Source organism: Gasterosteus aculeatus, chromosome 4, assembly GCF_964276395.1.
Source record: "Gasterosteus aculeatus chromosome 4, fGasAcu3.hap1.1, whole genome shotgun sequence".
In the NCBI taxonomy this organism is placed as follows: Eukaryota; Metazoa; Chordata; class Actinopteri; order Perciformes; family Gasterosteidae; genus Gasterosteus; species Gasterosteus aculeatus.
The window spans coordinates 11,966,433-11,993,189 of record NC_135691.1 but is presented as its reverse complement, the minus strand read 5'-3'; the positions used below and the strand labels follow the sequence as shown (position 1 = coordinate 11,993,189).

The 26,757-nt window shown below is 43.0% G+C and overlaps 2 protein-coding genes across 2 annotated transcripts; one reads left to right on the top strand and one right to left on the bottom strand.

Annotated features, from left to right (window-relative positions):
* Positions 1-6,944: 6,944 nt before the first annotated feature.
* Positions 6,945-9,281, bottom strand: fbxl3l (F-box and leucine-rich repeat protein 3, like). The gene is given in 8 exon segments (XM_040175443.2): positions 6,945-7,095; positions 7,097-7,352; positions 7,355-7,415; positions 7,417-7,464; positions 7,681-7,803; positions 8,022-8,157; positions 8,765-8,876; positions 9,278-9,281. Coding segments are annotated over 8 exon segments (891 nt in total).
* Positions 9,282-10,930: 1,649 nt separating this feature from the next.
* atp7a (ATPase copper transporting alpha) lies at positions 10,931-26,694 on the top strand. Its single transcript, XM_040174294.2, has 23 exons — positions 10,931-11,188; positions 12,220-12,350; positions 14,541-15,045; positions 15,504-16,250; positions 16,398-16,616; positions 16,708-16,871; positions 17,087-17,248; positions 17,333-17,409; positions 17,683-17,905; positions 18,001-18,234; positions 18,324-18,415; positions 18,663-18,790; positions 19,566-19,720; positions 19,812-19,946; positions 20,119-20,313; positions 21,585-21,767; positions 21,857-22,070; positions 22,197-22,343; positions 22,483-22,625; positions 22,880-23,083; positions 24,232-24,349; positions 24,433-24,535; positions 24,679-26,694. The coding sequence occupies exons 2-23, from the start codon at positions 12,231-12,233 to the stop codon at positions 24,950-24,952; spliced, it is 4,542 nt and encodes a 1,513-aa protein (XP_040030228.2). The 5' UTR covers positions 10,931-11,188; positions 12,220-12,230; the 3' UTR covers positions 24,953-26,694.
* The last annotated feature ends 63 nt before the right edge of the window (positions 26,695-26,757 follow it).

Genomic DNA, 26,757 nt, shown 5'->3' with positions numbered 1-26,757 from the left:
TGACTTTCACTCCAAGAGGAAACTGCAGTGATTCCAGACAGGAAGCTGCTGCAGCAGATTAGTAAATCAGGGAGCAGCAGCGGCAGCCGGAAGACAGATCCTTACCTGGACTATTTTCTGGGCCTCGCCATTTGCAACACGGTGGTGGTTTCCATGGCAACAGCTCAGAGACAGAGGGTGAGTGCTTTGTCTGCTGCCACACAGTGAATGGGAAATAGAGATGGAGGCACAGTCAGGAACGGAAAGATGGCCAGAGAATGTGTTCTCTTACCAGTGTGCATCTACTTGGCTAACTGTAGTAGTAATAGATTGAAGAATCTATTCAGTGTCTCATTCATTGTACAACATCAATCTTTAAACGTGGTGTCCAGCCATGAGGCTGCAGTACTGCAGCAAAATCTTCATAATTTAAGTTAAAAGGATTCTTATTAACCTTAAACAATTAATTATATTAAAAAAGGTTATCTTCAATTGTTTAGCTTTGAGTTTCTGTTCATTCATCAGTGGTCAGTGCTAATTTTCTTTCATTTTTCAATCCCCAGTTGTAAAGATTGAGGCCTCGCTAAATTAGCAACGTAGTAAAGGGAGATTTGCAGGGGCAATCAGGGTTGTCTTTAATAATTTTAGAGCTGGCTGTGCTGTTATCCGGTCTGGCAGATGGGAAAAGAAAGGTGGGTTTTCCCTTGAGTTTGTAATTAAAGGTAAAAGCACAAAAAGTAATGAAGTGGAAATGGATGACGAGTGTTTTTGTGTTATCACCGTATGTTTTTTCGCCTCACCTTTTCAGGTGAGTGGGTTTTGGCGCTCTGGTCAGGCGAACAACTCACTGAATACAAAGTCGGTCTCTTCGGCATACTTCCACCTCCTGGCAGGACAGGCCCGAGAGAAATCCGACCATAGAGGACTCAGTTTTAGAGGAGGACCACTTTAAGCCCCTGTAGAAAAGAGGAGGCTGAAGTCACCACCGGGCTCCACATGCATTTGCTCCACCCTGTATCATTTCATAATTCACCATATAAATAAATCCGTGTCCTATTATTTTCAGAACATCTCAGTGGGAGGCGGAAGGATATCGTAGGTACCAGCATCACATTGACTGTTACGCTTTGTACACTGTGCTTTACAAAGAAGGCAGACAATATGATTTGTTGATATTTACCGGCATAACCGTCTCGTACTGGTTGAGCTCTGTTCATCCTCTTTCTGCGTGTGCTGGAGGTTGTGAGTGACAAGGTCTTCTGAAAGCTGGTCAGTGATCAGACTGAGAGCTCCTGCTGCTACAGACAACAGAGAGCAGTTTGTTATGGACACTGCGGTGCAGCTAGAGACGGACCTCTCCCTGCATGGAGAGCTGCAGGCTACTGGAAGAGAAGGATCAGGTGATTAAGATGAGCTGCAAAAACAAGACGAGGAGGCCGATGTTGAGGTTTGGCTTCTTGACCCAGACCTGTTTGTTCTTTTCTGTACTGGTTAAGTGATGCATGATGGAACATCTCTGATTCACTTCTCACCCCACAATTAGAATTTGCTTTGGGAAATCAAACGTGATATGAAAATGTTAATGTACTTAAAAATAATCGAGTTATGTTAGCTTAGCACAATGACTGAAACCAGTGGGAAACAGTTTGCTGGCTCTGTCCAAAGGTAACAAAATCTGCTCACTAGTGGTTGCCAGGCAACACGCAGAGAATCCAGGAGGTTAACAGTCCGATAGACAGCCTCATTTTTATACATTAGAAAAACAAGATGCAATTAATTAATGAGCCGTAGAGGTGCGTGTAGGTTAATTTTGTTACTTTTGTACCTTTGGCTTTGTTTTCAAGCTTTATGCTAAGCTAAGCTAAGCTCATTGCTAGGTGATATTGGGGCATCTCTGAAATAGACAAAACTTGGAGTTGATCTTTTATTTTCAGCATATACTCTGGAACATTTTACATCACGTGATAAAGTGTCATTCCCAAAAAGAGACCTAAAATGGGGTGCGTTATGTACTGTGATTAATTATGAATTATCATGATATCTGATTTTCCAACTTTGATTGCAGGTACATTTATTTATTTTTTATTTTTGATACAAAATATGAATTTACTTACTTCTTATATGCAATTCTTGAGCTACACAATAACAAAAAACATGACGTTTTCAAATCAATAAATAAAAAGTAAATACTGTGAAGTCCTGGAGCAGTACAACTTTTACGTGATTTATATTTCACACGTCACACACATACAGCGTGTTTCTCGGGTCGGCATCGGCAGTTTTTGATGGTCACTCAGGACAAGACTTGTGCTTTCCAAACTGTCAGTTCAGGAGGTTTTGCCCCCGAGTCCAGCTCTTTTGAATTCAAATGGCCAAACCTTTTGACAATCTTTGCATATAACTAAAGGTCAAACGCTCAAATTTTCATCTGAGAAAGATGAGGAGTCAGGTGTGGGCCCTGCTCCTCTGAGGTCATTAAAGACCCTTCGTAGCAACCTGACTATGTCCTAATCATCCCTCAAATAGACCGAAATGACCCGTCGGCTCTAACGGATACACGGGGAGCTTTATGGAACGAAGGCCCTGCTGCGCTCCTCTCAGACAGGACTAGTCATTGATGATGAATGGAAGGAGATACCGCTAATACAATATCTACTGCCTTCATATCTAATTACCTGTCTAATTCCCCCCCCCCTCTGGGAAATACCCCTTTTCTCATATTGGTAATGAACCTTTTTTTTCATGTTTACCACTGTAACTCGATGACCACCTGAGGGATGGACTCCCACAGTCGTCTCCAAACCACACCTAATGAAATTTAACCGGCATTAGATAGATGATCTAAAAACAGGATGTGAGCCAATTCTTTTCATCATGTACCTTTTCCTTTTGGCTAAGAGGCTGAAGTTGTTTACAGACAACAATGATGAGTCTGACGGGACCACAGCTTCATAATTGCTTCTAGTCAGACATTATGAACAGCATAGAGTCTTCTTTTTATGGATTATAAGAGATGGCGCACCCAAGTAGAGATCCTCTTTAACCTTGTCTTTTTGTCAATTGACCACAGTTAAATCACATTAATTAAAACTTTGTAATAGGGCTATGAGCATTTTTTGTTTTTCATAATTGATTAATTTGTATTGTTTGCAAACGCATTGTTTTGTCTATAATGTGTGAAGTGGGAAACCATCAAACAGATTCCCAGATGTTATTCGTTTCTTGTACTGCTCTCACTAACTAACTCTGTGTCATCTGCAGGCGGTCATGGTGGGTGATTTTGCCATATCTTGCTTCAAACACCTAAAGAAAGTGTATCCTGGTTTGACATGATCATTTACTTCCTCTGTGAGAACGTGGTGAGTGTGTGTCTACGGTGGCGCTCTGCTGTCTGAATCTTCCCTGGATGTTCTCATGCAATCATCTACACTTTAATGTTCTTCCCAGGCCTACGATGTAAATCTGCTGTTCTGATATCAGTTCTTCTGAAGCTTCTCTGGCGCTGACATGAGCGACTACTGGTTCAACGTGATCTCCAAAACCTGTTCGTAAAAATGTATACGAAAATCTTGAACATACAAATTCGTAACAATACATACGAACTGGCGGGGGTTAACCACGCCCCTTGAGTGAACAACATGGCGGACCATGTTGGATTCTTGAGTGAACGTCTCTCCGCCATGTTGGATTTTTTGAGGGGGTTAGGGTTAGTATTCTATTCTTACAATTTAACATAAAAATGCAATCATAACACGTTTATTTTACATCGTTAGACTTCACGAGGTGTGTTTACGGTGTGCAGGTCCCCATTCACTTTGAATAGGGTGACATCATCAGTTGCAGTCCGTATTTATTTAGTATGTATCACTACGAATTTGTATGTTCAAGATTTTCGTATAGATTCTTGCGAACAGGTTTTGGAGATCAGGCTGACTGGTTGATGATTTTCTTCAATCTCTTCGTCACCTCCATACTGCCAATCATATTCTGGGTTATGAACAAGGATGTTTCTGCAGAGTGTTCTGAACTGAACTATACAGGACAGGGAGCAGGGCTCAGTCACAAGCTATGAGTGTTTATAGAGTTGAGTCTATGTAAAATGAGTCTTTTGCCAAGTTGCTGTTCTGTCATGGTGTGTCATTCTCGCCTAAAGTTTGACCACATGTGTTTTCTCCCCTCCAGGCTAACCATGATTCAGACATTGGTGTTTTTTCCTTTGAACACAATTTCCCTATTTACTGTTGCATTTTTCGATAGAGATCAAAGCCTGAGTGCTGACCTGATGGATATCTATTTCTAGATATAATCACGGCGTATACTCCCAGTGAGCCAATCGTGAGGCATCATTCAAAAGCATGGTCGGGTTTGCATTTTATACTAACATGAGGAGAACAACAGCTAAATATTTGAATCTCCCACAATGTGTTTCTGCAACATTATATACATTAATCCAGTGTATATTAATGCAATAAAAAAAAAAATAACAGACAGTTTACGACGGACGGGATAGTTTGCTATCAGATATTGCAACTTTAAAAGACAAAAAAGAGTTTTAAAGCAGCCTACAGGTGTGGTGCTAACCTGCAGTCAGGAGAATGTTGAACGCTTCCTCATTACACGAAGTAGGATAAAGAAAATATGCATCTTCGGATCTTATGGCTCGATATATCAGAAAGGTCAGAAACCATTATTGTTATCTCTTATTCCACTCCTGTTTGAAACAAATAGACCTCATGATGACATTAGTGTTATTTGCGAGTTTGTGTTCGTTCAGATCTCAATTAACACCAAAGGTTGTCGCCTAAACAGTCTCGGTAGATTTGTAATTAATTCATGTGATTTCCAGTCCAGGAATGATCTGCACCACAGCTCGGTCCTTCCTCCTGGTTTGCCGATGCGTCTGAAAGTGCTCATATTTAGAGGGAATGCTCTGATTTACATCAAAGAGACGCATATTTTTCACTGGCCTACTTTCTCACCACCACACTCTCTCCCCCAGGTACACGTTTCATGTACTGAAGAACTCTATCGCCCCCTTCCCGCTTGTGCAAGCCGGGCCGGACCCCTCCACCCGAGACGAGTGGTGGAGGAAGTGGAGGGGCTTCACCAGGTCAAACACCCACCCTGGACACCCCAACGGACGTCCGTCCCCCAGTCGGATGTCATGCAGGTGGAATTCACAATGAATGTAGTCACAGAAAACGATCAGAGGCCTGTTCACACAAGAGAAACAGACTAGTTGACAACTTCACAGAATAATATGTTTGTTTATTTCAGAAAATGGCAACTATTTTTCATGATTGGATACCCTTTCTCTTGGACTTGTGACAAATCATCGATTGGGGTGGTGAGTGTGTACGCCCTCTCCTCGTTATCCGCTTCATGACAAGCCGCCATAGTGAACACATAAGCCTGTTACTTTCCTGATGGGTTTTCAGAGCACAGTGGTAACCCACTTAGTCATGCCACCCACCCCTCCAAAACGTGGCACTTTTCCAGAACAAAATGCTTAGCTGGTTTAATGAATTCTTCTCAACTCGATACCCCAAACAGTCACAACGCCTCCTGTCACTGAGAAAGCGCCTATGTGCGGTTTACAGATTCGGCCTGAAAAATGTGTGTTTTGTCGTGCTGTAGACTGGGTCTGTGACTCTTTGTGTGTATTTTCTTTTATCTGTACAATTGGATATTAAAATACATGTAAGAACAATCAAATTGTGTTCATTCCAACTATGTGTGTACGTGTGTCACCTTATGGTGGATGCAGCCTCCAGATCAAACAAGCAAGACCGTAAATTCTGAAGAATCTGAAGAAAAATGAACTACAAAGTCTGATTTTTTTTAAATAGAAATGGAGTGTGCACAAGCCAAATCCACTTGTAGAAAGGGCTGAGTTATCATTGGCATACTTCATTATACAGGAGGTGCTCTGCATATTTAAGGTCTCACTGCCTCCACTTGGACCTTTGCTGCTCTCTAGTGTTGAAAATGAAAAGCTACAGAAAGGGACCAAGTCAGAAAGCTTGTTCATATTGGAGTCACAAGTGTGTGCAACATTTAAGTCAGATAAACATATTTTAAGTGAAAATCAAATACAGCATATTGAAAAGAAATTGAGTTACAATAAAGCACATATTTTACAAACCTGAACAAACACGCAGAAGCAAATGACAAGTGACAAAGTGGTGAATGGTGTTTTTTACAGCTCTTTTAATGTATTGTGTTAGTGTGCACTGGACATTGTGGGACTAGTGTGTTTAATATAACAGAAGTGTTTTACACAAAATGAATTTCAAACTTCGAAAAAGGAAATTGAAAATAGAGAAATTACCCAAATCTAACACATATTTTGAACTCACATCCGGTGTGACCGTCCTTTGTTTAGCCCGTGCTTCTACGTGAATAGAGAACTTTATATTAAAAAAGTGCAACTGGAATCAGAAAATGGCTATACTCTTCTGTGAATATATATGGATATGAATATATAGTTAATATTTATTAATGAAAACTTACACTTACACAGCTTTAACTTTTACAAACTATAGGTGAAGAACAATGTATAATAGGGTCCTTGTGAAGTTTTGGGCACATTTCTACATTCTATCTATATGTCAATATATTTAGTGGAGTTATGGAGTTTTTGGGAAGAAATTTACCAATTTATACTTGTCTGTAGTAAATAGACAATAATAGAAAAGACCTATTCTGCCTGAAGGAGGATTCTCCTTTTCTCTCTGTGCTGCATATGTATCACTATAGTTGGTCCTCTTTCTATGGACAGCTGGACGCACCAAACTGTATCCTAGGAAATTAGTGAATTTAGAATGAGTCGATTTGAGACTTTAAAGGATGCAGGTAAAGGTAAAGAATTTCAACACATTTCAGCACACGAAACAACCTGGAATTCACTGAACAAGAAACGCTGATTATTATGTAGAAAATGCTGTTTGATGCTATTAGTTTCTTTAACAATAGCCAATAGCAGATCCACTTCCTTTAGACGAAAATTCAGACCATCCTTCATAAACTATAATACCCACTGAATGCACAATGTCTGCCCGGCCAAAGTACAGGTGGGTGACCGGAGAGTCCTCGAGGAAAAAAGGCTCAAACCTACATGAGGATGTTGACCTGGGGTGAGTGTCGGACCAAGGCCTTGAAATGGAATACACTGACTAGTTGTACTACAAGAACGGACAATACCTTTGTTCCATATCACTCGCCGTTTCTCTGTATACTCATTTCTGGTTCACTCAATGGTCTGTTAATTAATAAAAACAAAACATATATCTATATATCATTTCTTAAAAATGTTTAGTGGCCTGTCGGGGAAACATGAGGACAACTGCTCAGCTTCAGCAACTTTAGAGTGTTGCAACCAGCACCTTCAGGGACGGGTCGTCCGCTGGCGTATCATCAATCTTGATAGAAGACAGGGGACTTGGAATTGACAAACAGCAATGTCAGTGCAGACACAAAGAGGGCCTGTGGCAGTACAAGCAATGCCAATTACAACGCAATATCTTAAATTAAATAAATGTGCAAGACTTTTTTTCATCACCGTACAGCAAATATTTGTGATGAATAAGGAAGACGATAACAGACTTACGGTTGACATGCCAACGCAGGACACGGTGTGACTAATCCGGCTCTTTGCCTGCAAAAGGCAGAAGTGAAAGTGTTGAAATGTCAGGCTCTTACCTGAGAAACATCCATGACGCTGGGCTGTGCTGTGGAAATCAACCCCAAGGTCTTAATGGCACAGTCTACCAGCTGGGAGAGAATGTCACAGGCCGCCTCTGCAGATTCTGTGCAGCTTTCTACCTGATTTACCAGCAGTGATTTCCCATTTTGGGTAAAAATACAACGGCATACAAACATTAGGAAGGGAGAGAGGGAAGGAGGTGTACAGTATTAAATTATATCATCCCATGACGTGTTAAGCCCACTGTCAGATATTCTTTTTAAGGCAGCTGTGTTGTGAAAATGAAGGAGGAGGTGCAAGGAGAGAGCGTGGGGTGTCAGCAGGTGAGGGCTTTTACCTTGAAGCTGACGTTCTGCAGGTGCTGGGCATGCTTCTTAAAGATCTGCTGAATCAGGTCAGGGTGGGTGGAGCGCAGGTAAGACGTGGCCGGCTGATTGAGGTCAAACTCAAACCTCCTCCACAGATCAGAGGTAGGAAAGCGTTCTCTCCCCTCTGCTCCTCTTCCTGTACACTAACAGTCAAGTCAAGTCAAGTCATTTTATTTTGTATAGCCCAGAATCGCAAATTACAAATTTGCCTCAGAGGGCTTTACAGTCTGTACACATACGACATCCTCTGCCCCGAAACCCACCATCGGCACAGGAAAAACTCCCCAAAAAATGAAAAAACCCTTACAAGAGGGAAAAAAAGGGAAGAAACCTTAGGGAGAACGTGCACCTCCAGCCACCAGTCCGTCAAGCCCCTGAAGTTTACGGAGGACACCACCCTCATTGGACTGATCTCTGGTGGGGATGAGTCTGCCTAGTGGTGGGAGTCTGACCATCTGGTAATAATAAAAATAATAATAATAATACATTTAATTTGTAATGCACTTTATATTTAAGAAAAGCCCAAAGTGCTACATGATAAAACTGTTAAGGGCTAACAATAAAAACACACGGAGAGTTTGAAAACAAAAACAAAACGAGTTCACTAAAAAGCTCTCCTAAAAAGGTGGGTTTTTAGGCCACGTTTAAAAGCATCCACAGTCAAATTCCATGTATGTCTGACAAATTTTGATAGTAAATGTTTCCTGATTCCTGAAAGACATCATTCCAACAGCAACAAACCTACGACGCCCTGGCCTGTTCAACGAGGGACAGACTCTGGAAGATCTGCAGGATGACGTGGTGGGGCAGGTTGCCCCAGTCCTCTGCTCAATTCAGAGCAAAGCTGGACACGCCTCGCTTCCGTCTCTGAGCGCATCCTTCATTAGAGGAGAAGCGCACTTTGATTTGAGACCTGTCCTTCCTCGTTTCATTCTGAAACAAATCTGCTCACGATGGGATCATGAGATCAACGTTTTAAGTGCAAACAGTAAATGGGATATTGCACAGTGTGCATATCAGAGCATGCCACACTTAAATATCAGAGTATATCTTACACTCTGAGGTTGTGGCTGAAATCGGGCATGGATCTGTTAATGCCTCTTAAAATAGGGTTGGTGTCTCCCTCTTCCTGCCAACATGACATTTTATCAAATAACTAGACCCCAAGAGCTAAGTTACATGTTTAAATACAACCCCCCCATCAAAACAGGGGTTTTACGGATACCCATTTCTACCTGTGTAAAATCCCTGTTGTTAACATAACAACAGCAGTTAAATTCAAACCAGTATTATTGCTAAAAAAGTATTTTTTAATCTTGTGTTTTTTAATCACACAGACCGGCATTGACCCTGTTGAATCAATTATAAATGACGTAGTTAGGACATTAATAATGAATTGAATTAACTGCTAATTCTGTCACATGATTACATAAATCAACCACTAATCTCAGTGAAAATGCCAAGCGCACTGCAGGTGTTCCCTGGGTCCAGGAAATGTAATGTTATATGCACCACCAATTCAAAATAGAGCATTATTAGATCCATCTTTCATTCATACCAGACCTGTTCTGGGATCTTTAGATACGGGGTTTCAGCAGTAAGTTGCTTGTTAAATCTGCACACAAATATGTTGGTCTTGCCTGGAGATAACAATTTTACAACATATTTTGAAGGTTGGTACTCTGGTGACTGTAGTTTTAGATTACAGGTTAAGGGGATGATCAATACCATATAGATACTGCACTTATGTTTGAATTGTTACTATCAACCTGCTCTTTGATCTGAGCTGAACTACAATGTTTACTGACATCTGGGAGATTTATGAGTTGAATTACTCATTGAACACAGAACGAATAAGCAATCAAACAAGTTACTTACAAGAGCGGCTCAAAAACACCACTTTCCTCCCAGTTTTGTGCTCTTGTGCTTGGTGGGGATCGGTGGAGAAACGCAGTGTCTTACTGATACAGGACAGCAGGAGTGACTGAGAGGGGAGCTATGGGCCATAGGCTTCCGATCTGCTGGATCTGCTGGATCCCTGACATGCATGCAGGGATAGGCTATAGAAGATATCTAAAAAACACAATGCACAATTTTTATTGAAGTGGCTTTACCTTGGCTTTAGCTCATTTATTTACATTTGTGTTAAAAGCTTGTTAAGAGCACTAGATCTGTGCCATGTACACGCGTAATTGGAATGCATAAAGCGTGTGTGTGTTTGTGTGCGCATAAGGGGTTAAAAATGTCCGTCAAACTAACTTTCAGGCAAGGTTTCTCTTCTGCTTTGCTGCAGTATGCCGGCTACTAAAGTTATGAAGTCAAGTCATCCCATTCGGCCTTTATGTGTTTAATAACTGTGGTTGAATATTAGGCTACTTCTATAATACTTTAGGTTTTTGTTGCCTTTTAATTAGGCCAAGTGACGCTTTTAAGCATTTATAATTGTTTTACATTTATGAGCACATTAAAACAGTCGAGCTTTGGCTTTTATTTTGACAGCAGGTTCCCAGAAACAAATTCCTCTTAAAAACTATAATTACAGTATGAACATGTACTTCTACTGAGGTCGCAGCCCGGTTGTGGTTTTTGTGCTTTTTACAATTTCCATTTTGCATCCCACTGATGAGTTACAACAGAGGAATAATATACATTAAATACAGTATATACACAGAGTTTCGCCAGGAGAGGTCACAACTCATTTACATAATTTGTTTTTGGCAAACACGCACAAATAAATCATAACTTATAGAGTAAGCCGTAACCCAACTGAAGTCTCAACGCAGTAGCTACCTCACGAGGTCAGTTCAGGGTAATGTTTACCTAAACTATTGCAAAGTCTGTCCAGCTTCAAATCGTGTCCCCGTAGCTCCGCCCATTTGCAGTGACGCGCCGGCGCGCACGTCAGTCACGTCGGCACAAGACGAAGAAAGAAAGAACAGCTTCACAGGCCACTTCTTTTGATAACACGGGAAGGAAACGATAACCACAATACGGTTTGTTGATCCTCGCAGGCAGGACGATGCCCCGGCGTTCCCGTCAAACGTAGTTTGAAGAGAAGAAGCCTGCTAGCTAGTTTAGCTACGCGGTGTGACAGCCTAACGTCGGGTCATTAGCCTGTAGCTAACTGCTCTGTAAGGTAAGAGTTACGCTTTTATTCCAGCTAAAACTTAACGTTAACATTAGCCTTGTTTTTAACTGATGACATGTTTTGTCTAAAACGTAAAGGAAATAATCATTTGACTACTAACATAGGCTTTAGGTAGACCCTACATGGCTTTGTCAGTTTATTCGGAAGCAATGCTAATCTTAAATTTAACTAACGTTAATTCTTTAGCTAACAGCTATTTTACGGTTAAAGGTACTTGACGTCCGCTTCCAAGCGTAGCAAATGTTAAGTAACAAACAGAAGTGTCTCACTAAAGTCAGTCGTAGTCGCCAGAAAACTCAAAAGGTTGTTACAAATAATCTATACACATGTGTAACTAGATAATATACGTTAACATTGTTACCTACATAATTCAGTTGTATTCATGGACGTTATGAGTCTCAAGTGTAAAATATCGTCCGACCTGTCATATATATTTGACTGTGATTCTCGTCAGTTTGTGTTTAAAAGGCGACCATAACATCCAGAAGCTCTGTGGTCTGTGTGACAAAGCCTGACAGCTGAAATGACCTTTTACTTTGATGGGGCAGGTGTCAAAAGCCCGGAGATGCTGACTTTACTGGTGAACATTGACTCGGTAGCAGAGTTTGGCACCAGCATTCTTATAGGACAGCAGTCTTACCTGTATTTTGATACACTGGAGGGGTAAACGAAAGTTAAATAATTTTCAGAGCTTTAATCTGCCGCTGCATGATTACCAGATTATTTCATCTAACGTTAAGCAAAGACTTAACTTGTGGTTTTACTTTTTTTTAACATGTATGTATACATTATGTATCGATTTGATTTATTTTGTTTTTGTCACGTGATTGTGAAAATGTGGTTGCATGTTGTATAAATGAATCTAATTTGGTAGCATTTGTTCTTGTGTTCACTGCTGGATTGCATGATTATTTTTCAATTTTAAACATATTTGATTCACCTTTTTTTTAAAAGGTCAATGTATCCTTGTTTCTGTAAAAAAAAAAAAAAATACATCCTGGCTCTTTGTTTCCTTCTAGAGATATCAATCATGACACAAAAAGTCAACCTGAGTTTGGTTTCTCTGGGTGTGGTGGGAATGACCTGTGGCTCGTGTGTCCAGTCCATCGAGCAGCGCATCGGGTCGCTCCCTGGAGTGATGCATATAAAGGTAAATTCAGTTATTGCAAAGATATGACTACATTTTTACATTTCAAGTTAAAGCTTGTTTTGTTTTTTTGCCACCTTGATGTGCGGTTGACACATTTTTGGATTTTGAACTTATTGCCAGCACAGTTAAAACCGGATCTGCCGGATCTACCAAGTAACCGGTATTTTAGAATAGAGCCTTAGAACCTAGTTGAAAGGGCTGATAGGTATCCATTATTGTTTTAACTAATCATTAGTGGTTCCTGCCCATTTTTGGCAAATGCAAATTCGATTTGGTCTTGGTCCCTCGGGACTAGCTGGGCGGGTTTTACAACAAAGTAACATCAATAAAGCCATGAGAGATAACTTAATTGCAATAGTTGTGGTCTGCTGTTTTGTTTAGTGCGTGTTTACCCCTCAGGCTGGAGTTAAATGAGAAGATAACGTAATACTGTGCTCCTGATTAAGCATCGCCCTTTGCAGGGCTGTGACAGCGGGTCGATGTGAAGTCTGTACCCACAGGAAATGTCATTTATGTCTTAAGAGAATCCAGGTCCTGGTTCATTTTAAATTAATTTATATAGACATGATCTGGGAGGAGTGAATGGATGTTTCTTGGTACAACAGTCATCTCATTTCTTGCCCTCCTCCATCTCCCATTCTCAGAAAAAGAAAAGTTAATCCTTACAAGCATGCGCACTCACAACAAAATCCCCACTGTGATTTGTAACTCATGGTTCAGTCAAGTGATCCATTAAGCGTGTCACATGTTTCCTCCTTCTAAAGAGGAACAGTTAAGGGGCATAATGCTGACAAAACATAAAGGGAGTTTGAGCAGTGGACTGACTTCTTTTTTTATATATTCAAGGTCCACGGTTGATACCATGCAGACACGGTTTGACTGTAAAGAAAAGCGATTAAAGCAGGAATGGAATGACATTTTGTGGGTATGACTGCATAAGGCTAAAGTTGGGCAGTTGTTTCGGTTTTCCTATCATTCTCTCATGGTTTCTCAGCTTTTCAGTGTCTGATTGAGCTTTAAAAAAATCATGCCTTCAAGAGTTATTTCAGGAGAGAAATTTAAGTTGGGGGGAATAGACATTTATAAGTGTTTGAACATTTTATTCAGACATAGATCTATTTAATAGCAATGACTCCTGATCAAGAAACAAGTATTTTTCTGTGCTTGGTGCAACTATGATACAGCATCATGTGTGGTTGAACAATATTATTAAATAATCCACCTTCTCTTCCCTCTCTCAACGGGCGCTCCTCGTCTCAGAAATGGTCTCAGTCCAAAAGTCAAAATGTATTGAAAAAAGATAAGACGTATTCTGCTGCTCTCCACATTTGTTGGGATTTGGACTTTCAAAATTAACATTTTTACTGCGGTCAAAAACGGTTTATTCTCCCGCACACTCCTGTAGTAACGGGGCGGTGTAACAGCATTCAACAGCAACTTAAATTACATTTATATAACCACAATAACACACAATCCTTATTTTTGTGTGTGTGAACAGACTATTTTCGGAAAACACAATCAAAGCTTGAAATGCAGAGCAGAGCAGGCGGCACATCCGTGGATGAATGATGGCAAACTGTTTTTTAAATGATATGTGTGCTAATTAAAATGGCTTAGCGTACATGCATATGAACCAATCGGAAGTATCTCTAATTGCACAACAGGGAACAGATAATATAGATTATTCTATTATAACGTCTTAGTTGTGATTTTAAATCAGTTAAAACAACTTAATATCGGTGAGGAGAAAACAATTGCCGATCCTCCCCATTCAGTTGTCTACATTCAGTGCGTGGCGGTATAACTCTTATTAATCTGAAGTGAGAGAGTCACACCATTAGGACCTGAGCACCTTCCAACCAGCAAAGCCCCGATTGAGGCACACTGTTGCCGTGACGTCATACACTCATAGCCCCGGTCTACATTTTAGCCTCAGACTGTTATTATTCTCAGCAGGGATTCTGCGTTTCATTTGAGTCTGCGTCATAGACATGAAATAGAATCTATTTTATTTAATAAATATTCAAATAGTTCGAACCTGTGGGATTTCTTAGAACAAATATTGAAATGTACTTTTTTGCCAGTTTTGACATTTCTGCCTTCTGCTAGTCTGATTGGTTTCCTTTCTTACTTAATGAATGCACCTTCTGTACTTAATCGCTTAACTCACATTGTGACTTTCTTTTTCAGGTGTCTTTAGAGCAGAAGAATGCCACGGTCATATTTGACCACAGCCAACATAGCCCAGAGTCTCTGTCGGAGGCAATCGAGGACATGGGATTTGAATCCAGTCTGTCGGACTCCAGCGCGGCCTCGCCGGTCCCCACAGAGACCCAGCTGATCCCCACCTCAGGCCTGACGCCCGCAGCCCGACAGGAGGCTCTGGAGAAGCTCTCCCAGTGTCAGGGAGTGTTGGATGTGCGAGAGAGCTCAGCTCCGCTGGGCATCACTGTTTCCTTTGTTCCTTCCCTGACTTCAGCGCAGCAGCTGAGTGAGGTGGTGGCAGTATTAACACCTGCGGAGAAGCCACCACATCACAGTCCAATGGCAAAAGGTCCAGCCTCGTCCCCATCCCACACCACGGGGAGCAGGGCGGCGCTCCTTAAGCTGAACATTGAGGGAATGACCTGTCACTCCTGCTCCAGCACCATCGAGGGGAAAATTGGAAAACTGAAAGGGATTGAAAAGATCAAAGGTGATGTACTTTTAACTATTTACAAGTTGTTAGTAATGTTAGCTTTACCACACTGTCTGAGATAGAAGTGATGTCATTATACAATTGCTGCACTACACAGGAAAGCACGTCTTACAGGTCTGTCGCGTCGCTGGGGTCACCACTTACAGGGTGCTCAGTGGCATTTGATCACGACCAATGAAATCCTTCCGCTGGTGTCGTGATGTGGACACACAAACTCTGAAGCCACCCACCTGTCTTAAGGGCTTTTCTAATAAAATTGGGTTTCTAAATGTAATTCTTCTACTAGAGAAAGTACTTGAGCATATAGCTCATGTCTGCAAACATGGACATGATTTTGTTTTCATGAATTCTTTTTTATATGCCTCTTCCATTGCAAACGTATGCATCATCTTATCATGCATAGTCACCGCCTCCTGAAATGAAAAATGAAAAACTTGTGTTTCTATCCTCAACAGTTGTGTTAGAGACTCAGGAAGCTACAATCGTGTACCTGCCTTACCTCATCACTGTCCAAACCATCACCGACCAGATTGCTGTGGCGGGCTTCAAAGCAATTGTCAGGTCCAAGCCTCGGGCTTTGCAGCTCTCCCTCAGTGAAATCGAACGTTTGGTCGATTCCCAAAAACCAACCGCTTCGTCGCCGTCGGAAGAGACCGAAATCTTCATAGACACAACGCTTACCGCGCTGAGGGTGAAAGGCATGCACTGCCATTCATGCGTGGTCAACATCCAAGACAACATCTCTCTGCTGCCTGGTGTCTCCTCTGTGGAGGTCTCTCTACAGTCGGAGAAGGCCTCCATCTGCTACGATCCTCTGAAGGTCTCTGTGACTCAGTTGCAGCAGGCCATTGAGGCGCTGCCTCCAGGAAACTTCAAGACTCAAACCTGGGACGTTTCCGCATCGCCCACATCTGCCTTATCACCGCCTCGGCCTGCGCGAGCAACCCAGGCGAAGCCTGCTGCCTCTCAGCCTTGCTTTACCCAACCTCTTGCATCTGTGGTTAATATTCACATCGAGGGCATGACGTGCAACTCCTGTGTCCAGTCCATCGAAGGCGTGATCTCTACAAGGAAGGGAGTAATTTCAGCCCACGTCTCCCTGTCTGATCACCAGGGGACCTTTGAGTTTGATCCCCTCCAGGCTTCACCGGAGGAGCTGAGGGCGGCCGTGGAGGACATGGGCTTTGACGCATTCCTACCTGGTAAGATGGGCCGTGTTTCTTTTTGACAGCTACCTTCTGAAACGGCGAGACGGCTAAAGCAGTTTAAACTTGTATGTGACTTTTTTTGCCTCTGGATGCGCCTCAGCCCAAAACATTGTTTTAAAAGCTATCAATTGTTGTTCACAGAGACCAATTCTCTGCTTCCTGCACCGAATCTCAGTCTCTCAAAGTCTTCGAGTTTTTCAATTGTGAAAGATAAGGAGTTGGACGGGGACCTACAAAGAACAAAAGAAAGCTTTCAAGCAAACGACAGAGACACACACTCTAAATGCTACATCCAGATAGGAGGGATGACCTGTGCATCCTGCGTGGCAAACATCGAGAGAAACCTCAAGAATGAATCTGGTCTGTAAAAACGCAGAAATACTTAACGAGGACTAATCGCATGTCATCGCTGTCACCAGGAGCTAAACGTAGCATCTTTGACCTTGTGCAGGTATCTACTCGGTGCTCGTAGCACTAATGGCCAGTAAAGCAGAGGTGCGTTATAACCCGGAGCTCATCGACCCTGAAGCAATAGCCGAGTGTGTGAAAGAGTTGGGCTTCAGCGCCTCCGTTATGGAGAACTACGAAGGGGCCGATGGGAACCTGGAGCTAGTGGTGAGTCACCGTAAGATGGCATTAACATCAAGGTTGCATTCAACTTAGCATTCATTTCAACCACATGACATTCATGAATAAACATTTTAATCACTAGCTGAGAAGCTGTATAGACATGTCAGTTTGAAAAGGAGATGTAGATGTAATGAATCAAGCCTGTTCCTCACTCCATACCCGTCTTTAATATGTGTGCATCCCTGCACCTCTTCTTTCAGGTCAGGGGAATGACGTGTGCCTCTTGTGTTCACAAAATTGAATCCAGCCTCATGAGAGAAAAGGGGATTATATATGCCTCTGTTGCCTTGGCAACCAACAAGGCACACATTAAGCACGACCTGGAAATCATAGGGCCGCGAGACGTCATCAAGCTGATCGAGGTATTCTTTTGTTTGTCATCCAAGCATTGTTTGAGTTATTTTCTTAATCCTGGTGGTAATTGATCAGGGGTTTGTTATTTATAGAATCTGGGGTTTGAAGCGTCTTTGGTGAAGCGCGACCGCACTGCCAGTCACCTGGACCACAGCAAAGAGATCCGACAGTAAGCAGCGTTTTGTGTTTCTGCACCACGAACATGCTGCGCATTTTTGCTTTCATATGGATTTGAATCCAACTCAAAGCATGTCTGATGTAGATAGAATCCATTTCTTTTAGATGCTTTTTATTAGAAAACAGTTCTGCTTTTAGGTCAGGTGGAACCAGCACAACATAACTTAACTCAATATGTAGTGCGATGGCGTAAGGAGAGATGAAAACCTAGATCGCAGAACAAAATGAATGGATTTCTAACTCACAACTGTCTCTTCTCTTCAAGGTGGAAGAAATCTTTCCTGGTGAGCTTGTTTTTCTGTGTGCCTGTCATGGGCATGATGACCTACATGATTATCATGGACCACTACATGAATGTTTCCCATCAACACAACGCCACGTTGGAGGATCGCAACCACTACCACGCCACCATGTTCCTGGAGAGACAGCTGCTCCCAGGCCTCTCCATCATGAACCTCCTCTCCTTCCTCTTTTGTGTGCCTGTACAGGTAAATCCGAGGGATCCACTGCACTTCCAGGTAATACAAAAATTTCAGCTCCACACACTCTGTATGACACGTTTTCCGTTTTTCCTCTTTTTTAGTTTATTGGAGGTCGATACTTCTACATTCAAGCCTACAAAGCGGTCAAACACAGATCCGCTAACATGGATGTCTTAATAGTTCTGGCTACCACCATAGCCTTCACCTACTCGCTGGTCGTCCTAATAGTTGCCATGGCCGAGAAGGCCAAAGTCAACCCCATCACCTTCTTCGACACGCCGCCGATGCTCTTTGTCTTCATCTCCCTGGGCCGCTGGCTGGAGCAGATAGCTAAGGTGCAGCTCATTATGTCATTGTCCGCCCTCTATGACTTGAAATTAATTGAATCTGTTAGTCATTGGGAAATCTTGTTACTTTTCCCCAGAGCAAAACATCTGAAGCTTTGTCCAAGTTGATGTCGCTACAAGCAACCGAGGCCACAGTGGTCACGCTCGGCAGCGACAAGTCCCTCATCAGGTACTCTTGTGTTTGTCGTCATCTTATTACACAAGCCTTTTCATCTTAAGTATCTTAATCATATCTTGTTTTAGATTTCAAGATATTCTAATGTTTACAATTGAAATGAAGAGAAAAATGTTGAGTGACTTGTACGGTTTGGTTCATGTGGAAGTCAGTAGAAGGTCTCACTTGAGTAAGTAAGCTAATCTGGGAAATGAAATTCCATTTTACGTCAGTTGTTTGTTCACAACATTGTGTGTGCCAGTGAGGAGCAGGTGGATGTTGAGCTGGTGCAGAGGGGCGATGTGGTGAAAGTCGTTCCTGGAGGAAAGTTTCCAGTCGATGGGAGGGTCATCGAGGGTCACTCCATGGCTGACGAGTCGCTGATCACAGGTTGGTCGCAGCAAATGAAGAGACAAGTATGGATTTGTATTGATTGAGGATCCACTACCGTAGGTGTCTCAAACGCCTTGGAAAACCATGACATCTGAGAACTAGTTTGCCAGTCCTGGAAACATCTGGGAATTTATTTAAATTTATTTAAACATTTATTTATTTATTTAAAAATCTCATTGAAATGGTCTATGTTGTCATGGAACACTTTTATTGTATTGTAGTCCTGTGCATGCCTTTCACTCAGATCGCTCAGGTATTTGGTTTGAAATTCGGATTTAGTTTCTCTTCATCAATGCAGGAGCATCAATGCATTAAACTCATTGTACAATTAGCATTGATTGGTTTAGCCGTCACCTGTAATGAGCCAAAGACATTCTATTATGAATGCTACGTCATTACAAAAGGAGAAATAAATCTGGGGTCAAACGTGTCACTAGGCTACTGATAAATTAAAGGACGGTTTGGGACCAAGTGTCCTGGTCTAAAATCATAGGACGATCCTCTATTTGACGTGGGAAATTAATTTGTTTATAGTTTATAGATCCAATTGATCCCATAAATGAGTCTTTTAGATGTTTTTCCTACCCAGTGGTGCCATGTTAACACAGTTAACCAGAACAATTAGCAGCCTTTATTTGTTACATCATTAGTCTTCATCATCAGTACGAAGAAATCTAGTGTTTGATAATTGTGTGAATGGTGGTTCCTGCGGAAGTGCAGTCTCTGCTGCCTCTGACTGATTTTCTCACCAGCTGCTGCTTTGTGACTCCAGGTGAGGCCATGCCGGTGACTAAGAAGCCCGGGAGCACTGTGATTGCAGGCTCCATCAACCAGAATGGCTCCCTGCTCGTCAGTGCTACACATGTTGGCATGGACACCACGCTGTCCCAGATCGTCAAACTTGTCGAGGAGGCTCAGACTTCTAAGGTGATTTAAGTCGTTGGAGATCATGCACTGTGTACACATGCTTTGATGGCAATTGCTCCGGTGTTAAAAGTCTGACCTTTTTCATTTTTAGGCTCCCATCCAGCAGTATGCCGATAAGATTAGCGGCTACTTTGTACCATTCATTGTTGGCATCTCCCTCCTCACACTGATCGTCTGGATTGTCATCGGGTTTTTAGACTTCTCGCTGGTGGAGGAGTACTTTCCTGTGAGTCTTCTTTTCAATCTATATCTGTACTCCACAGTTCACATTAGGAAATTAGATCCATTTCCATTTTTACTGATTTAAAACGTTTGACGTGAATAAATGTTACTAGATCTGATATCTTTCCTTATTACTGTAACTGTGGGAATCTAACTGCCCCATTTCCCTCCTTCAGGGTTACGACAAGAGCATTTCCAAAGCTGAGGCGGTGATTCGTTTCGCCTTCCAGGCCTCCATAACGGTGTTATGCATCGCATGTCCCTGTTCTCTTGGCTTGGCAACCCCGACAGCTGTCATGGTGGGCACGGGGGTCGGCGCCCAAAATGGCATCCTGATAAAGGGAGGAGAGCCACTCGAGATGGCGCACAAGGTGTGTGAATAATGGAATTCTGACATTATTCTGTGTGCAGTCAGCGGGCTATGTAACCAACCAACTTTCAATTTAATTCCATTGTAAAAGGGGTCTGATTAGTCTTGATGTGCACATTGTAGCTGAAGCAGCGGTTCACTAGCAATATTTCTGGGAAATGGTCTCACACACATGCCAGAATACCTGTTGCACACGTATTGGCAGTTGTGAAACCTGTTATTGACGGTGGTTTAATTATCTACACACCCATTCCAAGCAGACCCGCCCTACTCTGGCTAACACTCGCTGCCTTCTCTGCAGACCCTGTTAAGACATGGGTGTTTTCAGAAGGATGGCGCCCTTCTTGTATATAGAGCAGGTCGTGTGTGTGTGTGTGTGTGTGTGTGTGTGTGTGTGTGTGTGTGTGTGTGTGTGTGTGTGTGTGTGTGTGTGTGTGTGTGTGTGTGTGTGTGTGTGTGTGTGTGTGTGTGTGTGTGTGTGTGTGTGTGTGTGTGTGTGTGACTGAGTGTGACTGAGAGAGAGAGAGAGTTAGTTTATTGGAGATAAACTAAGGGCCAGTAAACTAAGGACCAATTGCGGCCCTCGGGACGATATTTTGTGGCCCCATCCATAATATGAAAGTGTAATGTTAGTGCGGCCCGCAAGTTTTATACTGTAACCCCACTGTCAGCTGCTGTGTGGGACATGTTATGATGTTCTGGTTTCCTACTGTGTGCTTGTCCAGTGAACGTGGCATGCATGTGACTGACATGGGGGGCGGGTCGTGTGTGTCGGCCGAGGTGCAGAGAGCAGGAGGGTGAAATTCAGTTTCCTGCCCTCTTTCGCGCAGGTGATCATGTGACTAACCGTTAGCATCGCTCGTTTAATAAAGTTTTCCTTTACGACTCACACTAACAACACATGAAGCATCTGACGTCACCGACGAGCGTCTCCGTCCATTACTACGCAGCTTCGATTCTCGTAACTTCACGTTTGGCTATAAAGGAATTCCACGGTCACATGACCTTAGGTCTCCCCCGCTGAGTTAAAGGAGGACTAGTGTCTCATTCGGACCGATCCCCCAGGGTGGGGTTCAATGACTGCTTTTGAAAGTGAGTGTTAAGTTGTGTTATTGTCGACCATGCCGTTCGGACGCTAGTCTGGCCCGCGTTCGGTTGAAGTGGGCTGCATCTGGCCCGCAGCTGATTTGAGTTTGAGACCCCTGCTCTAGATGGATCCTTCATACAGTCTGATAGCCTCTTTGTTTTTCTCACACCTCCTTCTGTCGGCAGGTCCAGTCGGTGGTGTTCGATAAGACAGGGACCATCACGTATGGCGCTCCAAAGGTTATCCAAGTCAAGATAGTTGTGGAGGGGAACAAGATGCCTCGTTCCCGACTACTGGCCATCGTGGGTACGGCGGAGAACAACAGTGAACATCCTCTGGGAGCAGCCATCACCAAATACTGCAAACAGGTAGGTCTCCACCTTAAATCCAACATCTCAGACCCACCACATGATCATCCTTATGCTCCATTAAACCTTTGTTGTTTTCTGTGTTGTAGGAGCTCGGCACAGAGTCTCTTGGCGCATGCACCGACTTTCAGGCGGTTCCCGGCTGTGGCATCCGGTGTCAGGTGAGCAACACGGAGAACCTGCTAAAACAGGCGGACAGCGACAGCGACGACAACACCCAGCAGAACAGCGTCCTGATCCAGATCAGTGACACCAGGATGTCCACCAGCTCCCATCCACTTATCATGGACCCTCAGCCACTAAGTATGTTAGGAAACACTTTGTTATAGGCGTTTACCATTGTATTAAAGTAGTGATTCAGCTGCGCTTAATGTCATTCCCCTTCATGCTTCTCTAACCCAAATGATCTGTGTGTGTGGGTGTGTGTAGACCTTGTCCAGACAGCCAACTACGTGGTTCTGATTGGAAATAGAGAGTGGATGAAAAGGAATTGCCTGCAGGTTAGACCGGATATAGATGACGCCATGATGGAGCACGAGCGCAGAGGACGCACTGCAGTTCTAGTTGCCGTGGACGGTGAGTAGTGCCGCTTCACAAGGAATGACTGACTGACTGACTGACTGACTGCCAACAGTTACTCTGTTGATTCAATTCTCTTTTTCTGTTCTTATTATTCAGCGCAACCTTTTCATTTCAAGTTTTCCTTTCTACGTAGATCTGCTGTGCGCGATGATAGCCATCGCAGACACTGTGAAACCGGAGGCGGAGCTTGCCGTTAGAACTCTGACCAGCATGGGCCTGGAGGTGGTGCTGATGACTGGAGACAACAGCAAGACGGCACGTGCCATTGCTGCTCAGGTATGGACAGAAAGTGTATACAGAGATGGATGATATGACAAATAACAATAGCAAAAAACCTGCGGTTTAATAGAATTTAAATTATATATTTTACATATGGAAGAGAAGTGTGATTTGATAAGAAGGCGCAATCAATTTTGATATAAAAGTGCTATATTACATTTAAAAACCGTGAGGCGACAGTCATGCGTAAATAAATATACCACCCTTCTCCCATAATATGTACATGATGTCTGTCTCTGCCTCTCCTACAGGTGGGTATCAGGAAGGTGTTTGCCGAGGTGCTGCCCTCCCACAAGGTGGCCAAGGTGGAGCAGCTGCAGCAGGCAGGAAAGAGGGTAGCCATGGTGGGCGACGGTGTCAACGACTCGCCTGCTCTGGCCATGGCTGACGTGGGCATTGCTATAGGAACTGGGACAGATGTGGCCATAGAGGCGGCAGATGTGGTTTTGATCAGGGTGAGAATTTATGCTTAAAGTCTACAGTCTTACAGTCTACAGATCAGCTGTTTCACAACATGAAAACATCAAACATGATATGTCTGCCCTGCAGCATAGAGGCAGTGTGACACACAGGATCTGGCATGACAGTGTCACACAAAACGCACAGTCGGCGTCACTGAATGATGATACCAAACGTTTAATCCAAGCGATGCTGCAGTATGCCATATTTCACAAGACATGGGGTTTCTCAGAGGATCTGTCTAAATCAAGAGAAAAAAATAAACATTCACTTCGTAGAAGTACTTATAGATATGGAAGTTGTTTATTATGTAATATATTCACTTCAAGCATTGAATGCATAAAGCTCCTTATATTTCAAGTTCTGGTGTGATGTTTGGCCCAGATCATTTGGGATGGTGAAGGCTTTATAAATGTATTCTTAAACCTCACAAACCCTTTTTTTCAGCCTCAGCATGGCAGCCAACAATTATTTTGAACCCATCTTATTTTTAGGAGTTAAAATCTGCAGCATACCACCCCCCCTAATAGCTATTTAGAGAGACAGCTGGAGCAGCTGACGGTGTTTCCAAGCAACGGTCACATCCGTTTCTTGTTAACATCTCTTGAAACACGAAAGACATCACGTGGGGTGATGCGTTGCTCCCTCTTGCACAATCAGTTTATTTATATCCTGCAGTGTGATGCAACATTATTTTTGAATCTAGTTTTTGCATTTTTAAAATCAGAGAGAAGAACATCTGTGTCATGAGAGAAGACCGCAATATTGTTTTAGAGATTGTTGAAATAAAATGTCAGTATAATAACAATAAAATGCCTTTTGCATTGAGTACCTTCTATTCCAAAATCATTTCCTATAATGTATTTCTTATCAAGCTAATTTTAATATACAAATAACAATCTGTTTACTTATTGCAAGTACTATTGTTGTGGTATTTCTCATTATCGCGTGCATACTTCCTTCATATTATGCAGCCTTAATGGATACATGGTCAGAATAATGATTCAATGATTCAAACATTGCTTATTATTATCTCAAATGGTTTAGCCCTTCTGCAGTTGGAACACTCTTATAACTAAGCACAATCTATCTTGTTTGACAACGCTTTGTCATCTACCCGTTTTCATATAAATCTGGTCTGCAGAATGACCTTCTGGATGTGGTGGCCAGCATCGACCTTTCTAAAAAGACCGTCAGGAGGATCAGGATCAACTTTGTATTCGCTCTAATCTACAACCTGGTCGGCATTCCTATCGCTGCTGGTAGGTTACTACAAAATAATCAATAAGTGATCATTGATACAACCTCGACCACCGTGCTAATCTGAACCTTGTCCGCCCCCCAGGTGTGTTCCTTCCAGTCGGGCTGGTGTTGCAGCCCTGGATGGGCTCCGCTGCGATGGCTCTGTCGTCCGTCTCGGTGGTTTTGTCCTCCCTTCTACTCAAATGGTAATGAGATACTTTCTGCTTTGTCAGAACCGTTTCATCCGAGTGCTTTGTTTCTCCTCCCTTTTCATAATCATCTAAAATCATTTTTTTCCAATCCCTTTCCATTCTGGTCTCTCTGTTTCTCTCTCATCGGCTTGCTTTAGTTACACTAAGCCCACCGCCGAGATGTTGGAGGCCAGACTGGGTAACAGCAGACGGCAGGGCAGCCTGTCGGACGTCAGCGTCCACATCGGCATGGGCGAGCTGCGTCGTCCCTCCCCCAGACTCAGCCTGCTGGACCGCGTCGTGAACTACAGCCGGGCCTCCATCAACTCCCTGCGCTCCGACAGGAACTCCCTCCACAGCTTGGTGCTCAGTGAGCCCGACAAGCACTCACTGCTGGTGGGGGGCGCGGTGTGTGAGGAGGACTTTTGCTGAGTACACGGGGCTCACGTGGGTCAGCAGCGACTTTTATAAGAGTAGAGTTCAAATGCATTTGTCCTGCCGCGCCAAGCTTAGGGGGCTGCACGCTGAGTAGCAGCCCTTCTATCTGCTGTAGATACCTCGGGGCAGCGCCGGTCACTTACACGCTCCTGGTTTTTCTTTTAGCTCAACCAGCTGATCACATGCACTCCGGAGCTTGAAGTGGTGGCTTTCTGTCCCTTAGTTGCAGGTCACCACACTCGGGCACTCTGAGCAGCCCTGCGACACTCCCTGTGTGCGTGGAGATGAAGCATCCACACAACCGGGAAGTAGAATGATGATCAGCTGCTATCTATCCAAAGACATCTCAGCAGTGGTGCCCCGTGTATATGTGGACACCACTGAGTCATATATTTGACTTAATTTCTTAAATGAAGAAATACTATAACGCTGTTGTATAATTATATTCCAGAGTATTTATATTACCTTTTATTTATCTGTTGTTCATTATAATCTTTGGGGGGGAAATGTTGTTAAATCCAAATCCAAATTTTCACTTTTAATCTCCCAATATGTGTAGTTAGTAAAAAAAAGCTCCGAATGAAAAGAAGCATGTAACTTGCTGAAGTCACTTTTGTTTTTGTGCGCTGTGCTAATGAGGGTGGAGTGGTGAATGTTACCCAAGTGCCAGGTGAAGTGCCACCTTGGCAAACGTCCCATTCCAAAGATGACACCGTACAGGTTACCTTGGACTGAACAGAGACGAGGTCGTCAACTGTGTCTGTAATTGGGTCTGCCCTCATCGTTGCCTAATCATGCAGGATGTCAGTCTGAATATGAACATTATTTGCAGTTAAACTCCAACGGAAACTGTTACGTGAATGACTTTGTACGTGTGTGAATTTGCTCGTTGCAAAGACACTGTTTTGTGTTTTTTTTATGATGCAGTTTATAAAGAAAAAGCCAAGTGTGCTTTTTTCACTTAAGGCGTTTTGACTCGTCACAGGAGGAAAATCACAGGTGTGAAATGAACGAAGGCCGAATTCCATTTAGCTGCGTTGGTTTCATATTGTTCACGCGGCCTCTCGTTATTGTTGGCAACATCTTTTCCTTCAATGACAAGTCAACATGTTTGCGGTGGAAAAAAAGCGCAAACGCGTGTGTTCTCTCTGGCGTCACACTAGACCGTTGTAGTTCATTGATTCAAGGAATATCTTTTGTTTTTAAAATGTGAACCGTTGCCCTCCATCAAAGAAACGTCTTTAAACCCAGGGGAGCAGAACAAACACAGCCATGTCAGTACCACCAAACAAGTTACTGAGAGACAAATGTGGGGGACTTAAGTAGAATTGAGTGTTTTATTTAAAATCAGGTTGTGTAATCAAAGTGAAGTCTTTATATCATAGACAGATGCTGTTAAACTGTCTATGCTTTATGTTCTCCTCTGCATTACTATTGACTGTGTCAACTCAGGAGATGATCACTGCACTCCAGCTATTCCTGTAACATTTGTGTCTGAGCGCCTCTAGAGATTCTCGTAGACCATGAAAGGAGCCATCACTTCTTTGCGCCGGTTTCCCATGATGCATTATGTTCTGTTGAGGTCAAAATGCTCCCTGTGCAGTTGTTTTTGTGCATTGGCTGGCGGAAAAACGTCCGTAGGGCTTCAGATCTGTGAGCGTTCAAATGAAGCAAGTATGCCGTCTTTCCTAGTTGAACATTAAGTGCCTTTAGAATAAAACACTTTTGTAACGTCACTCGGCTCCGTCCAGTTTGAACCAGAAGATGGCGCTCGGGAGCTGCGGTTGAACATAATGGAC